The sequence below is a fragment of the Fundulus heteroclitus genome, chromosome 22, assembly GCF_011125445.2.
Source record: "Fundulus heteroclitus isolate FHET01 chromosome 22, MU-UCD_Fhet_4.1, whole genome shotgun sequence".
NCBI lineage: Eukaryota > Metazoa > Chordata > Actinopteri > Cyprinodontiformes > Fundulidae > Fundulus > Fundulus heteroclitus.
Window position 1 is genome coordinate 17499277 of NC_046382.1, and position 15833 is coordinate 17515109.

General features: G+C 43.8%; 1 protein-coding gene across 2 annotated transcripts in view; it reads left to right on the forward strand.

Moving 5' to 3' along the window:
* Positions 1–13859, forward strand: part of foxn2a (forkhead box N2a) — a 32647-nt gene extending 18788 nt beyond the window's left edge. Inside the window, exons 3-6 of one of the 2 annotated variants that reach the window (XM_036126107.1) lie at positions 4511–4635; positions 4802–4851; positions 5463–5531; positions 10328–13859. In XM_036126107.1, coding sequence (XP_035982000.1) covers positions 4511–4635; positions 4802–4851; positions 5463–5531; positions 10328–10752 — 669 coding nt within the window. In that variant the 3' untranslated portion in view covers positions 10753–13859. The remainder of the gene's footprint in view (positions 1–4510; positions 4636–4801; positions 4852–5462; positions 5532–10327) is intronic. The other variant, XM_036126108.1, reaches the window with a different exon arrangement.
* Positions 13860–15833: the final 1974 nt, after the last annotated feature.

The window sequence follows — 15833 nt, forward strand, 5'->3', positions numbered from 1 at the left end:
GAAATAACTGTTTTTACTAGCCAAAGACAAACAAAGACAGACCCCATTCTGTGTAAGCAATCAATATAATACACAGGTTTTCCCATTTTGTATGGAACTGCTGAAGTAAATTAACTTTTTTGAGGGAATTCGAATTTATTGAGATCAACTTTTACCCTCAAATATTTAAAATTCTCACATGTACTGTCATTTTATTTACTAACAAGGCAGTAACAAGTAGCACAAGTACGTCTGTTTTCATTGGTGGGGGCGACTGGGACCGACGGTCCGTTGCAGCGTATAGAGCTGCAGCGTCGCTCATGTGGCAGAGGACTGAGCTGCAGGGACCTCTGTGACTTTGCTGCGATAGGAGAGGAATCCGGTCAAGGTCACAGAGGAAATGCAAACACAGCACACCAGTGAAGGACGCTCGCTCCTGAAGCACCTCAGGTTAGCGCGGCCGTTTCAGCCGGACGGACGCGTCCAGCCGTTTGAACTCCCGGGCGTCAAGAGTTTAGGGAAGGAAGCAAAGACGACTTGCTGCCGCAGTAAGGATTGTGTGCCGGAGAAGTTTATTTAGGATGCGTGCTAGCTTAAAAGAAGAGACACTAAAGCATAGAACTACACTGCAAAAACGGAACTAAAAATAACTAAAATCTTCTTGAAATGAGTGCATTTATCCTTGATTTGAGCTGGTAAATAAAATTATTTGCCAATGGAATAAGATTTTTGCACTTAAAATAGGAAGAACTCATCTCCATCATCCTATTTAAAGTGCAGGATGTCTAATTGTCTTATTTTAGGGGTCAAAATACTCATTCCATTGGCAGATAATCTTATTTACCTGCTCAAATCAAGGACAAATGTACTAATTTCAAGAAATTCTTACTTATTTTTAGCTGTGTTTTTACAGTGTAGGAGAGCACTGAACTGGAAAAAAAACTCTTAAATTTAAAAAGGGGACCATTTATTCTAAGGTTTTATGTGTTTAGCACATATCTAGCTGTTTGGTCTTCAACAGCAACTGCATTGATTTTTGGCCTCATCGTTTTTTAAAGGATTGGAAACTGTTGAACGGGGAAATCTGTGGTTTGTGGCTTTGTACATTTGAGCCTAGATTTAAATACTTCTATAACCTGGTTAGGGCCGGATCACTGAATGGTTAGGAATGCAAATCAATGTTGTTGTCTCAGTTTAAGTGGAATGAGTCAGAATTTCTGCCTCTTTGCTTTAATTACCTTAACAGTCCACTTTCGCCCTATAGATGTGTTTTTATCGTTTCCTGTAAAGGTTCTCCCGTGACTCAAAGGAGATGTTCTCAACGCACAGGTTGCTGTCAGAGATGTTCACATTTTGTCAAGTCGGCGTTTTATTTGCTCTCCATCTGATCAACAGAGTAGAGCATAATTATAAAGTGGAAGGGAAATGATGGATGGTTTAAAGTTTTTTATTTTATTTTTTTTGAGGAAAGTTCTGAAAAGTTAAAACTTTGCAATTCTTTCTTTTCTTAGAGAATGATTTTTTGCACCATTCTTCTTTGTAAAATTGATCAAACTGAGCTACAAATTGTCACTTGGACTTCGGTCTGGCCTAGTCTAACACTTGATGAACGTTTAAAACGTTTCATTATTGCTTCATGTTTAGGCTCATCTTCCCTCCTCCAGGATTGGGTGTTTTTTTTTAGTCCCCTCCCTCCGTTTCCTCTAACCAGCTTCCCTGTCCCAGCTGGAGAACAGCGTCCCCGCTGCATACCGCTGCCGCCGCCTTGTTTCATCACAGGGATGTGGCTTCAGCGCGTCAGATGTTCAGCCGCATGGCGTTTCCAGCCTTCAGGCCAAATAGTTCAGTTCTGTCTCAGAAGCGGCGCGCCGACTTCCTCCACCTTGCTCGTGGCAGTCTGACGCACAGACTCGTCGCCTTTAAAAAGGGCCGCCGCTCTCTGATTCGTGGTGAATTTCTTTTGGGGCAACAGTAGCAAAAGATTGGCTGGTGTTGCTCCACACAGTCTCCTAACATGTAGTGGAACCCCCTCCCCCCTCCCAAAAAAAAAAAAATTATTTCAGGTAGTAATAATATCAAATTTGTGCAAAATCTGGAAATTGCTGTTCTACAATTCATGATGGTGGAGAGTGAAGAAGGCAACTCGTTTGCAACACGGCGTCCGGTTTTAAACCCGAGCGTGTGGTCTGACTCTCCCCCAGCTCCGCTCGGCCGGTGCCGTGTGGGCCCGGCCTGGACCGGTCTGGCCCGGTCTGATATTTGTCCCCCACCTTGGGAGGAGACGGCTGTCGGGGCTCGGCGAGCAGCAGCCCGGCGCAGGCTGCTCAGCATGCAGGTGCGCAGTGTGAGTCCTTCGTCTGCTGAGACGCCAGCGCCGGTTTCGCATGACACTGGCTGGTGGTTTGCGTTGCCATGGAGACATTTCCTCCTTCCTGCATCAGAGCCGGTTGGTAATCTGAGTCAAGGTTACTCTCCTCCTCCTCCTCCTCCCCTCCCTCGCTCTGCTCTCCCGTACCGGGCCCAGAGCACGGCGCTATCAGACGAAGCGGCACGCCGCCCCGCTCCTCGTCGCGCTCCCAGCGGCGCTTCCTGTTTGCAGCCGCTGTCGGTGAATTCGTCTGAGCAAACGTGGCGATCATGCATCTTGTGCAGTTAGTGAGGTTTTCGTCTGCAGGGTTGTGCGTTTTGGCTTTAATGTGTTTATATGTAGTTTTATTATAGGAGCGTTTGACCTGATTTGCTTCCTGTGTGGACAGTTTGTCATTGACCAGCCACTTACAGTGAATGCAAAATTGTTCATACTCTTACAAATTTCACTGTTTTTGTCGGCCGTTTGTGATCAGACCAACACAAAGTAGTGCATGAATAATACATAGTGTTATAAATAGTGTTATACACTGCAAAAACAGAACTATAAATAAGTAAAATGTTCTTAAAATGGGTGTATTTGTCCTTGATTTGAGCAGGTAAATAATATGATTTGCCAATGGAATTAAGATTTTTGCACCTAAAATAGGAACATCATCTTATTTCAAGTGCAGGATGTCTAATTATCTTATTTTAGGGGTCAAAATACTCATTCCATTGGCAGATGATCTTATTTACCTGCTCAAATCAAGGATAAATACACTAACTTTAAGAACATTTTACTTATTTTTAGATCCGTTTTTGCAGTGTAAATAAAAATGTAGAAGCAGGGTGAGCATTCGTCTCTGACTTTGCCTTCAAAAACCACCTAGATATGATATAGTGTCCACACGTGTGATTGATGCTCAGTGTGTGAATCCAGCTGTTCTCTAAAGGTTTGTTGAAGAACATCAGTGAACAGACGGCCTCGTGAAGACTGAGGGATAAAGGGATAAAGTTCCAGACAAACTGAAAGCAAGTTCGGGTCATAAAATAATGTCCCAAGTGTTTTAACATCTCGGCAGCGCTGGTCGATCCCTCATCTGAAAATCAGAGTCCAGCACCAGCGCAATCCCACCGAGGTGAACACATGGTGAAATCCCAGAGGAGAACGCTGTGAGACAGGAGGAGAGGCCGCACATCCCGGCTGGACCAGAACTCCTTGCATATAGCCCAACCTAGCAAGAACCTAGAGTCTTTCCTGTCACTGTCTAACCATAATGACACTTTTTGGTGAGACACCGACTCAGAGTTCACAAATAACACACGTTGAGAGTGTGCTGAACAACAACAACAACGCTTCCTGAGAAACCAAACGTGTGCAAATAGTCCTCAGCATTTGTGAAAATTTGAAAAAAAAAGACCGGTAGCCGTGAGGTTACCGAATGATATGAAAATACTAATCTACCAGATAAATGCTCCCTGAGAAGTAGCATAAACTGAAATGTTCAAGTTCATAAACTGCAGTTTGCATGAATGTCCAAACGAAACACTCCCTGAGAAGCTACATTGTCCACTATCAGTCCTTAGCAAAAACTGAAATGATCCAGTAGCAGAAATAAATCTTAACTGGGTTAAGAGCTTGTGGACCCAGCAACATGTTAGTAGACTATGAACTGGGCTGGTGGTTTATTTCAACCGTGGGCCTCACAGCTTTCAAAAATTATCTGTTTTTGAGTGGATTAGGTTTTGATTTAATGCTTTAATGTTCCTGAGTCGATTTCCTAATGGAAGAGAAGGGATGATTTAAATCTAAGCATATCGATGTGTCAAAGCGGCCCAGTCAAAGTCCAGACATCAGTCCAATTGAGAAGCTGTGGTGCTCTGTCGACTTTTTTTTTTTTTTTTAAGGAAAGAAGAATTTGAGACAATTCTGAGACAAAGTTTGTGAATTGACTGACGCAGAAGATTTGGGGCAGTGTTTTCCAAAGTTGCCCGTTTATCGACACACACTGATTCTTCCTCCCTCTCTAGTCGGCTGTAAGGAGTTTAACCTGACCCCGTAAGTGCAGCGTTCTCCGTAGGGATCAAAGCTTTCAGGGGCAGCGAGGCTTGCATCGACGCTAAATGACTCCTTAGCACCTTGAATAAGTGGTGAACCGGATGCGTTTGTTTGGTTCTGCAGGCGAACGGAAAAGGTTCCCTCTGGTGTGTTGACCCCGAGTATCGGCCCAACCTAATCCAAGCTCTAAAGAAGCAGCACTTCCCAGCCGTACATGCCTTCTGCACGCCACCCGCCTCCCCGCCCAGGTAAACCGCCACCAATCTCACCCAATGGAGGCCTGCAGCAGCTTAAACAGCTCTGTCTCTGTTCTAAACTATCTCAGCGTTCCTTTCTTTAGTTAAAAAACCTGCTCTCCGAAGTCAACATGTAAGCATCAGTGTGTTTTGTTTGTTTGTTTTTTTTCCCCCCCAGTGCCTCCTCGCCTCCTCGCCACCTCTTTCTACAAGGCTGCTCGTTCAAAGGTGAGACTTAAACCTGTTTCGGCTTGTGACGTTTTATCCGCTAGTTTTCTAATCAGCCCGTGTTTGTGTTGCCTTTTTGTGTTTTTTTTTTTTGTTTTTGTTCTGCTTTTTACATGTTTCAGTCCAACAACATCCAGCATCTCTGTTTTTGCCCTTCAGCTCGTAGTTCGCTGTGTTGCTTTTAGCTCATGGATGCCTCATGTACACCATAACATTGTGAGCCCTCAATCGATGGCGCCCCCTGCACCCCCCCGTTTTTAGCTTCTTGGATTTGTAACCTTGACGACAAGCAGAGCTTTTGCTGGTGCTCAGTGTCAAGCACTCAGTCTCGGTGTAATCATTAATAATTTAGCGCTGCAGAAGTGAGCTACGAGGCTTTCAGACACGTCGTCAGGTCTGGAAAGATCCCGAAGCGCTCTCGCTGTCAGTGTTGTTGACTTTTTATTTTTCTAATTTTATTATTATTTATTTATTTTTTGCTTCTCGGGTTTGCTCACCCGATGGGGTGAGATTCCTGAAGGAAGCCCGTCACCCAGTCCTGGCAGAGATGCCGCTCGTCCACGCTGCCACGGCCTAGGATTGACCATCATGCATGTTTTCTCCTCTTCCAGAGTCTGACATTGATGCTGCCACTGCCATGATGCTCTTAAACTCTGCCCCTGGGCACCACGTTGACCCATGTAAGAGAATCCACACTCATCGTTTTGTTTCTGGTCTCCTGCCTCTTTCATGCCACACTGTCATTGCTTACTTCTTTTTTTGTTTTTGTTTTTTACGTTGCTTCTTTGGTCTGTTTGTGTGCTTTTACATGTCTGCGTCTGTTTAAACGCACTTCCGGGTCTTGCTCTGGGAAGGACTGATGAATACAACGTCTATTTGATGGACAATGTCGCTCAAACGTTTCGTTTGAAAAGCATACTTGATCAAAAAAAACAAACAAAAACAAGAATAGTGGCATTTGGTCAGCTTACTATACCAGTCAGCTAATGGACATTCACTCATTATCAGCACAGACACCAGGTCAACTTATACATACAGGCTTAAATATATAGAAAGCTGCAGAGAAACCACAAGATACAGTACAACAGTAATTCCAAAAAAAGTTAAAAAAGCAAAACAACTGGACTTTTTTCCGAAGTTTGAAGATTTAAAATGTCTGGAGTAGTGTGGAGTTCCAAACACTAACCAAACTACTCCAGACATTTTGAATTGAGAAAAGCTTTCTGGATGGGAAGCGAAACGTCTTCAAACTTCAGAAAAAAAGTTCAGTTTTTTTTTTTTTTTTTTTAGCTTTTTTGGAATGACCATGACCTGGAAGACTGAGAATCTTCACCAATACACAATAATGTTGGTAGATTTCACGATGCCTCGGCAGAGTTTTCACGCCGGACGCCCTTCCTGACTCAACCCGTATAAAAGATGCAGACTTGGCCCACAGAGGGCCGGATATGGTGATTATTGCTATAAGGTTAAATTTGCGATGTATTGTGCAGCCCTGTTTTGTAGCCATCAATAAGTTTCTTGCATAATTTACCGCCTTTCTTATTAGAGATGGGAGAGTTCATTGAACTTGGTTTCCTGGCACAGAGTGAAATTTTATGCATAGTTCATGAATGTTAAGGAAGTCGGGGTCCTGGCCGACCCTGAATCTTAAATTTAATCCTAATTCAGTTTTACCGTCTCCAGTTGTCCAGGTTTAAATCATCTAGATCCTGTTTTGCACATAGTTTCTTTTTTTTTTATTCCACCCAGTTTGTCTAAGGCACAAGTAGTACTGAAAACAAACCCTGAGCATGATGCTACCACCACCATGTTGGGCCGCTGTCACAATGTTTACAGGTTTAAAAGCCTCAAGCTGCTTAATCTGTGTCTCATCGGTCCGTACAGCTTTTCTACAGAGGGCCTCTGGCTCATGTTAGTCAGACTGGAAGGTCTGAATGGTGGATCGGAGGATTTGTTCTGGGTCATCGCCCTCACTGCGCAAAGGAACCCTGATGTCTCAGCACAGACTTGTTCATGATCGCCTGGAGCCTCGGTAGTTTTTGGACTGTTTCTGAACATCGGAGGTGGAAGTTTGGGTCTGTGTAATTAAACTTGGACACAGTTTAGTGTTTTAACTGGACAGTGACTGTAGACGACTGCTGTTTGAGTCCACGAAACAGGCTAACTTTAAGTCACTGCAAAAACAGAACTAGAAATAAGTAAACTGTTCTTAAAATTAGAGTAGTTATCCTTGATTTGAGCAGGTAAATAAGATGATTTGCCAATGGAATAAGATTATTGCACTTGAAATAGGAACAATTCATCTCAATCATCTTATTTCAAGTGCAGGATGTCTAATTATCTTATTTTAGGGGTCAAAATACTCATTCCATTGGCAGATAATATTATTTACCTGCTCAAGTCAAGGATAACTACTCTAAGTTTAAAAACATTTTAGTTATTTTTAGATCCGTTTTTGCAGCGTGTGGAATGGGAGCGACCAACATGTAATGCACTATATTGCCGAAAGTATTGGCTGACATGCCTTGACTTGCTTATAAACTTAAATGACGTCCCGTTTTTAGTCCATATTGTTCATTGTGACGTTGGTCCACCCTTTGCAGCTGTAACAGCTTCAACTCTTCTGGGAAGGCTGTCCAAAGGTCCTGGAGTGTTCCTGGGACTGTTTGACCCTTCTTCCATTTGTGAGGTCAGACACTGATGTTGGACAAGAAGGCCTGGCTCTCAGTTTGAGAAACGGTTGAGGCAAAACATAAAACAGGAGAAAAGGTGACAAAAATAGAGCAGAGGTAAAAGAGGGTGCTTTTACGTTATTTTAATGATTGTTGACGGGAATATTTAGCAGTGAGGAAACAACACGCTCGGGTTTTCTGAACTCCTGATGGCGAGCCATTCCTTTACAAATGTTTGCAGAAACCATCTCCATGCCTAGGTGCTTGATTTTTATATACCTGCACAATATATCGCAAATTTGTCATCGTCGCAATATCAGGGATCGCGATATGCACGTCGCAAAGAATCACCTGGAGTGCAATAAGTGTTAGCTTATTATTAAAGCGTCCTGCATTCAGGCTCTCAGTGCTCCTAATAATGTTTGGTTCCATTTGTTATTTAATGCAACATAAAAGATCTGTGTAGGTAAAGAGGCGCTAAAGTTGGGGAGAAAGTTGTTTCGTTGCCATAACATGTCGGACAGAGGCAACATTTTGTTAAAAGCTTGGGTTTGAAATGGAAATGATGGTTTTTGGTGTTGGGGTCCATGTTTGCTATGATCCTAAAGCAGAAACACTTTCAGTTTTTTTCTGTATTTATCGCAAGCTAAATCATTATTTCAACATTTATCTCAACTTTCCCTCATAGCGTGCAGCCCTAGTCTCCAGGTTTAGGTGCCTGATGTTATACACCTGTAGCCACAGCAGAGATTTGGATGGTTGAGTGAATACTTTTAGTAATATAGTGAATGTACAATAAAGTCATAGAGTTCACAGTTCACAAAAATTCAAAAAAGGAATGATTAAAAGCCGGATATTCATGAGATTAAGAGAGTATGGACATTTTTCACTAGCTATGTAGCTAAGCAGGGACTGGAAGTGATAGAAAACAAGTAAAAGAAAGCTGCAAACTATTTTTTTGTGACTTAAAGTGTGAAACTACTCGTTTTTATGCAGCCCACCTTCAGTTTTATTCTGTTCTGTTATTTCTCTCCAGCACTTTTTAATGTCATGGCTTAACATAATTATCTTCAATTAAGCTCAGATTTTTTTTAACTGATGTTGTTGAGTTGCTGGTGAAGATTCTCAGTCATCCAGGTCATGGTCATTCCAAAAAAAGTAAAAAAAAACAAAGCAACTGGACTTGTTTTCTGTAGTTGAAGACGTTTTGCTTCCTCTCCACTGTCACTCGTAATTCTCATCCTCATTCGGGTGATCAAAACATCGTTCCTTTAAGCCAGGCCAATAACAACCCTAACAACTCCTCATTACAGAGGAGTGGACCAGTTTCGGTTCAATCTGCTGGTTTAATGGCTTTAATGACGATTGAATTTGCATGTAATCTAAGCTGTTACAAGGCCTTTGTTTGGGCAGTAGTATAAAGCTTGGTACTCCACATTACTCCAGACTTTTTCAATTGCGTACCGCGAGCGAGCTATTTTTAGAAATGTAACGTCACGATGACGTCACATCACGTGGTACGCAGTAGGGCAAGCTTGCATAGTCCGCCGCTGTTTCGCTGTAAAAGAGACGTGCGTTACCCTTGGTTTTACTCGGTAAACGACTGCTTTTTCCAAATCTAAGACCATGGTTTTTAAACATTGTTGCTATGGAACGGGCAACAGCGACTCGAGGTACGCTGATCGGCCGCATATGAAGGATGTTTTCTTCGAGACTGCCAAGGACAAATGTGTGTGCTGGATACACCGGTGTGGTCAGCCTACACAACAGTTTAACCCGGAAAAAGTTACCAAATTCAAGTACATATGTAGCAAGCATTTTGTTGGAGGAAAGGGCACAACCGAAGAACATCCTGACCCAATTCCAGCGACATCAAGTAGTGAACAGGTAAGAATATTTTGGTGGCCGACATGTTAATAATGAAGCGCCTGCTACCATGATAGCATATAGGCTATCATGGTAGCAGGCGCTAACATGATAGCCTGCTACCAGGATAGCTTACTCAAAAACATTTCAAATAAGACAAACATTAAACATATACCCATTCCTGGACGGTGATTACAAACAAAAAAACGGCCGACGACGCCATGAACGCCGCGCAGGAAAAAAAAACAACTCGGCCCGTTTTCTGATCTTTTTAAGCCCTCAACACTTAAGCCATCGTTTGAGCTGAAGGTTGGTGTGTTCTTCAACAGTGCGGCTAGTAATCCGTGCGCCTGGAACATCGTCTTGTGAAAGTTTAACAGCTATAAAGTCGGTCATATCGCTGGTTCTGTTGCGCGTGTAAAAGCTGGTTGCTACGGGCGTTCTCTACCTGTATGCCCTACCTAAGCGGCAAAAGGGGCGTTGCTCTTTCGCTTCCTGGAGAGGAAGCGAAACGTCTTCAACTACGGAAAACAAGTCCAGTTGTTTTGATTTTTACCTTTTTTGGGATGTTGTTGAGTTGTTTCATCTTTTCCCAAATAAAAACTCAAGCTAAGCTTGGAGTGAATTACTTGTAGATGCTGGGTTCCCCTCTTGGATCAGGCCAAACCTTCTGCTTTTTCCTGTGGTTTTTATATAAGGACGCTTTTAAAAGCGCAGGTGTGGGCCGGGCCTGATTTCTGCTTTTTGTTTTTTTCCCAGAACGTCACAGCAAAACACCTACATGCTGTTTCATTTTTATAAAGTTTACCTATTCAGACTTGCACGGCGTGAGCGCTCAGATGTCTAGATTGCTGAAATGTAGTCGGCGTGGACCACAGGGATCCTGTCGTTCACTCGTCTGACCCTCATCCCTTGCTTCCGCTTGCTCTGCCCAGGTAACTCCGACGTCCCGCTGGACCTCTCCCGGCCCGACTCTGTCCTGGTGAGCAGCGACCCCAAGCAGGACCACAACTACAGCAGCGCCGCCCTCCAGCGCTGCTCCTCCCGCTCCTCCTCCTCCTCCCTCTCCTCCCTGGACGAGGGCGGCTGCGAGCGCCGGCAGTCCCGGCGCGCCGGCAGCGAGGGTTTCCACAGTGACGAGGACTCCGACCTCTGGGACGAGCGGGCCGTCCGGCAGACTCCTCGGCGTCCGGCCGCCATCAAGTGGCCCATCAGCAAGCGGCCGCGGCGCGAGGCCAAGCCGGAGCTGGACGAGGAGCTGAAGGAGGCGGCGGGCTCGTTGCTGCACCTCGCCGGTATACGCAGCTGCACGGAGGGCTCCAAACGCACTGTCAAGAGCACAAAACTTCACAGGAAATGAAGTTCCCTTCGCCCCCCCACCCCCCCTACCCTACCCCACCCCGATAAAAGACTCCGGACCCGGTGAATCCTGACCCCTGATCGTGTGCCCCAGTGTGCCTCCTTCTCCTCACCTGATCGTTCACTGGCCATTTTGAGCCTCTCTCGGTTGGGAGCGTCCTTTTCCAGCTAACAAATGGCAATAGTATCGTTCACACAGGAGAACAAAGCCATATAGAGTAACTCGGGGGGGTGGTGGGGTGGGGGGGGATGTTTTTGGGCTGTGGAGAACCGTCAAGAAGATACCTATCCAAAACCACCTGCCTGCTTTTTTTTTTTTGTTTGTTTTTTGTTTGTTTTTGTTTGTTTTTTTGTCAGATTTAGAAGACTGTGATTCAAGGATCTCTTTCAAAGACGGGAAAAAAAAAGAAAAGAAAAAAAACGGGGAAAAAAAAAAAAGCTGAAGGTTTTTATAACTCAAAGCGTTGCATGCTTCCTCCTGTATCCTCTTCCAAGTGAATCTATTTATGAAGCGAATGAGTGCATGTTTGTAACAGACAGAACCTAACCTCCTGGTGTTATCAGTTTCTCCTCTTTGTGCTCCGAGACAAACAAACAAACAGAAAAAAAACCCCCGAAATTAATGCCATTATTGGGAAAAAGCAAGTCTTGCTTTTGAATTCCTCTTAAAAACACGCAATAATGAATCCACAACCTTAACTTTTTTATTTTTTGTTCTTCTTTTTTTCTTTTTTTTTTGATACCCCGCCCCGTGACGCCATTTCTGTTTCACAGTCGACCGTGCCAGTTCGGTTTTCCCACTGAAACGAAGGAACGGAGGGGTATTAAGAGCACGCCGTGCGATCCGCTTACTGCACAAGACCCGCGGCTCCTTTTCAGGACGTGAACATAGTATTTCTCTGCAACTGCCAAATTTAGCCCCGTACTTAGCAGTAGCTGCTTTGTGCTAAACTATTTTATTGTGTGAGCCCGCGGGCCCCACAGGTTGCGTCGGTCCGTGCCCGTGTGGCCGCCCCTGATCTGCTCCCTAATCCCGAGTCGACGGCTCTTAAAGGGCCAAAATCGGTGAGGCGCGCGCGGTTGTTGCCAAACGTTTTTTTTTCTGTGCCACTGACTTAAGGGGAGGGTGGGGGGGGCTTATGGTTCAGGTTTTTGTTCGGGTGCCTCTTGATAAATTCCAAGACCGTCAAGAAATGAAATGTGTTTGTAGATTAAATCCACACAGAGCGACGTAGTTTTACCCAAAGTTCAGTTCTCAAAATGTTGCATAATAACCAATAAGTAAAGGATTGTTTTGTACAGAAAGCTGCTTTTTGCGTAAACTACTGCAGCGCGGCGTGGAGGCTGAGGAGCTCCTCTAGTGTTTGAATTTCTGCCAAACCACACTGTTGCTGTTGCACCTCTCCGTACCGTAGTTTCTCCTTCCACCTAACTTTCCATTGCCACGGATACAGAGCTCTGCGAATGGCCAGCCGCTCTGGCTCCGCCCCCTTTTTTCTGACCGTCTGCTGGACAGCTGTCGACTCGACGCGAATGTGTGGCGTCAACATTTCTATATGAAGTTTCTTTAAATGTTTTGAGGAACAGAATTTTGGTTTTCGTTTAGTTGTTAACCCTAATCTTGAAAAAGGGACAGAAATTAAAGGCATAAAACACATCGCTCTGTGTGAAATCTATATAGCCCGACTTGAGCGTTTTCGCTTAGATTGCTGAAATAAATCAGCTTTTCACCGATGGTCTGAATTATTGAGACGATACCTGTAATTTCCTCGCTGCCACACTGTAGTCAAGTTTTCCGTGATCAAGTTAACGGGAATCTTGGTTGGTTGTTTTATTTAATTTAAAAAATTTTTATGCCACTTTAGAGTGGGGAACCGTCAATTGAGGTAAAAGCTGCGGTTCCCAGAAACTAATACTTGCGTACACTGGTCTTGTTTAGCTGTGAAAACGACGAACGAATTGTCCGTTCGTTGAATCATCTCCTTATTTATAACTTTTAATTTATGGGATATTTGAATGCATACTCTATCAAACACTGGTCATGTGAAAAAAGATGACTTAAGCACATTTCTTTCCTTTTACTCTGTGAAGTCTTGAGTATTCTTTTCCTTGTTTATTTTACAGCAATACTTTTTATTTTTTAATTTTCTCTTCTTGTTACAGTGATCACACCTTTTTGCCAATGTTATAATGTCTTTTAAGCGGGTTTCTTTTCCTCGGTTTAACCATGACTGCCAGTTTGTTTTACGTTTGTTTCGATTGTTTTGCGAAGCTGAGTAGCAGCAGCAAATTAACGTTGATCCGGGGAGTTTTTTGTTCTCTGGTCGTTGCCAAAACCGATGCAGGGCGGGGCGGGGCGGCGGGGGGTTGAATTAAAAGCCGACTCGTTCCCCTCGCGCTGTAAAGATGAATTCAGGCTGATTCAGTGACTTTTCGGTCTGTCTTTTGACTTTTGTCAGAAATTGCAGATTGGTTGTCAGAATCAGATCAGAAAGAATACGACTGCCACCCAGAACTCCTTGTTCTGCTTCTTTTTGTTTTATTTTATTTTTTTTTTATTTTTTTTACGAGATGTTGGGAACATTTTGGGAATGCCGCCGCAAAACTGGATCACGTCGGCTTAAGCCAGCCGGGCAGCTGCTGTTCAAAGTCAGGCCAGCATTCGATTACAGAAATTATGGAAAGACGTGTCGAGTAAGCTCTGATTCTGTAGCACATGCAATAGAAGACATGTCGGCCTAACAGCGACAGTTTGCGGATAAGTTTTCACCCGACTAAAAATAATGACTTCCCTCGTTGCTCATCAGCTGTTATCGGACATTGATTGTGATTTTTATTTTATTTTTTTTTAATCATTATTGTTTTGTTGCAGTTCCTTTCGGGTGTACTAATCCTCGCATTTTGACAAAGTTGCCAACCCAGTATCAGTTTGTGTCTGTTGTCTGCCACGTCCACTGGACTGACACACCTTTTTTGTTTTTTTGTTTTTTTTGTATGCTAACCTCTGTTGATAAAAATGTTTATAAGATTTATTTTCGCCAAAGATATGCAATTGCATTATATATGGTATTACGGAAATATTAATAAAATCCTCTTCTTGTTACGGCCCGTGTGCATCTTTATCCTTGTTTGTCCCATTTTAGAGAAACTTTACGTGTTTGACTGATATGTTTTTTTTTTTTGTTTCCGTTGAGGATGTGTCTGCAAGTTTCGCACATTTTTGGGAACCTTTTTTTTTTTTGGTTTGACAGTTGTAAAACGTCGAGCAGATTTGGATGCGAGCCGCTCCACTGCAGCGGCTTTATGTTCAGGCCGATGATCCTGCTGGAAGGTGAACGTCTGCCTGAACCTCCAGCCTCAATGCCGCTACTGTCATGCTTCAAAGTGAGGACGGTGCGCTCAGGGGGATGTCTTCTACTCCAAAAAGAAAGAAAAATTTCTTTTGGTCTTGACTGACTGGAGGAACTTCTACAGTTTTTTTTTTTTTTTTTTTGTCCCAAATATTTGTGGTTTGCAGGATTAATGGCTTCTGCTCCGATAGATTCCTCCACCTGAACTGTTGACCTCTGCAGCTCCTCCAGAGTTGACGTGATGAGGCTAGGGGTGGACGATATAGAATAAAAGTATATCGATAAAATATAAATCATATTGGTCGATATCGATAATTATCAAAACAATTCAAAATATACATTTTGAGTGCAGCACTGGCCATTTTATGCTATTTTTAAATAAATGGATTCAAACACAACCCTTTATTCAACCAACTTTTTACAAAAACTGTAAGTGTTAAAAAAAAGAAAAACAAACAGCATGTGCTCTCTGAAGGCTGATGGAGCTTTCCTGGGTTTGTGATTGGTCGGGAGGATGTAATGACTGTAGTATTAACCTACACGATAGGCTAGAATGCACTGTTATTTTATTGAACTTTTTATTGACCCCTGTTTTTCATACTGAACCATACGTCTATCGATCGATATATATCATTATTGAATTATTGTCCAGCCCTAGATGATGCCCTTGTTTACTCCTCCGATTTGATGCCGCACTGCAAAAACTGAACTAGAAATAAGTCAAATCTTCTCAAAATCAGTGTATCTGTCATTGATTTGAGCAGGTAAATAAGATGATCTGCCAATGGAACAAGATTTTTTGCACTTAAAATAAGAACAACTCATCTCCATCGTCTTATTTGAAGTGCAGGATGTCTAATTATCTTATTTTAGGGGCAGATAATCTTTTTAACCTGCTCAAAGCCAGGGTAAATACACTAACTTTAAGAATATTTTACTTATTTTTAGATCCGTTTTTGCAGTGCGTTCTTGCCTGCCTTGTCAGGGTTTTGCGGTTGTGCAACGCCGGCGTGTTCCTTTCCCTAATTTCCCCTGACAAACCTCGCATTGCGTCACAGAACAGCCGCATTCGTGATGATGATAGCTTAAAATGACACATAGGTGGACTCCATTTGCCAATTAGGCAACTTGTTGTGCAGGACTTCTTTTTTGGAAAACCAACAGGTGGCGGAGTGGCACACGGTTTCACATGTTTTACTTTTTTTCTCTCCACTTTGACGAATTAGGCGCCACTTGTCTTTGTCTGACCCATAAGACCCCCCCCCCAATAAAAGGAAATCACAGCGTGCGAAAACCAGCCGGGAGCCACTGCCGGTTCACCTGTTCGTTACAACACCTTGCGGCTGCTGTTAAAGTTCGGGGCTCTCGGGTTGTCCCAACGGCTCGGCTCCGTTGTGACCGCACAAGCGACCCTCTCCTCTGTTGGTTAATTAGTCATGGAGGAGGACAGCGGGATGAACACGGTGTGACCCCCGAACAAGGCCTCGTCTGACTAGCCTCGGGCCCTCTGGCACAGCTCTATTGTTCAATGGAGTCCTGTGTGTCGACTGGAAGGAGGAGAGAGGAGGGGGGCTTCTCCCCGCTGACTGCCTCGATTCAGCAGGAAATCAGAGCAGCAGCATCCCCCTCACCTCCCCTCCCACACAGGCCCCCCCTAGCAACCACGCCACGCCGACAGTTGCCAGGCAACCAGACAATGGCGGAGCCGCTGGCTTTCGGTGTGTGTGAGAGA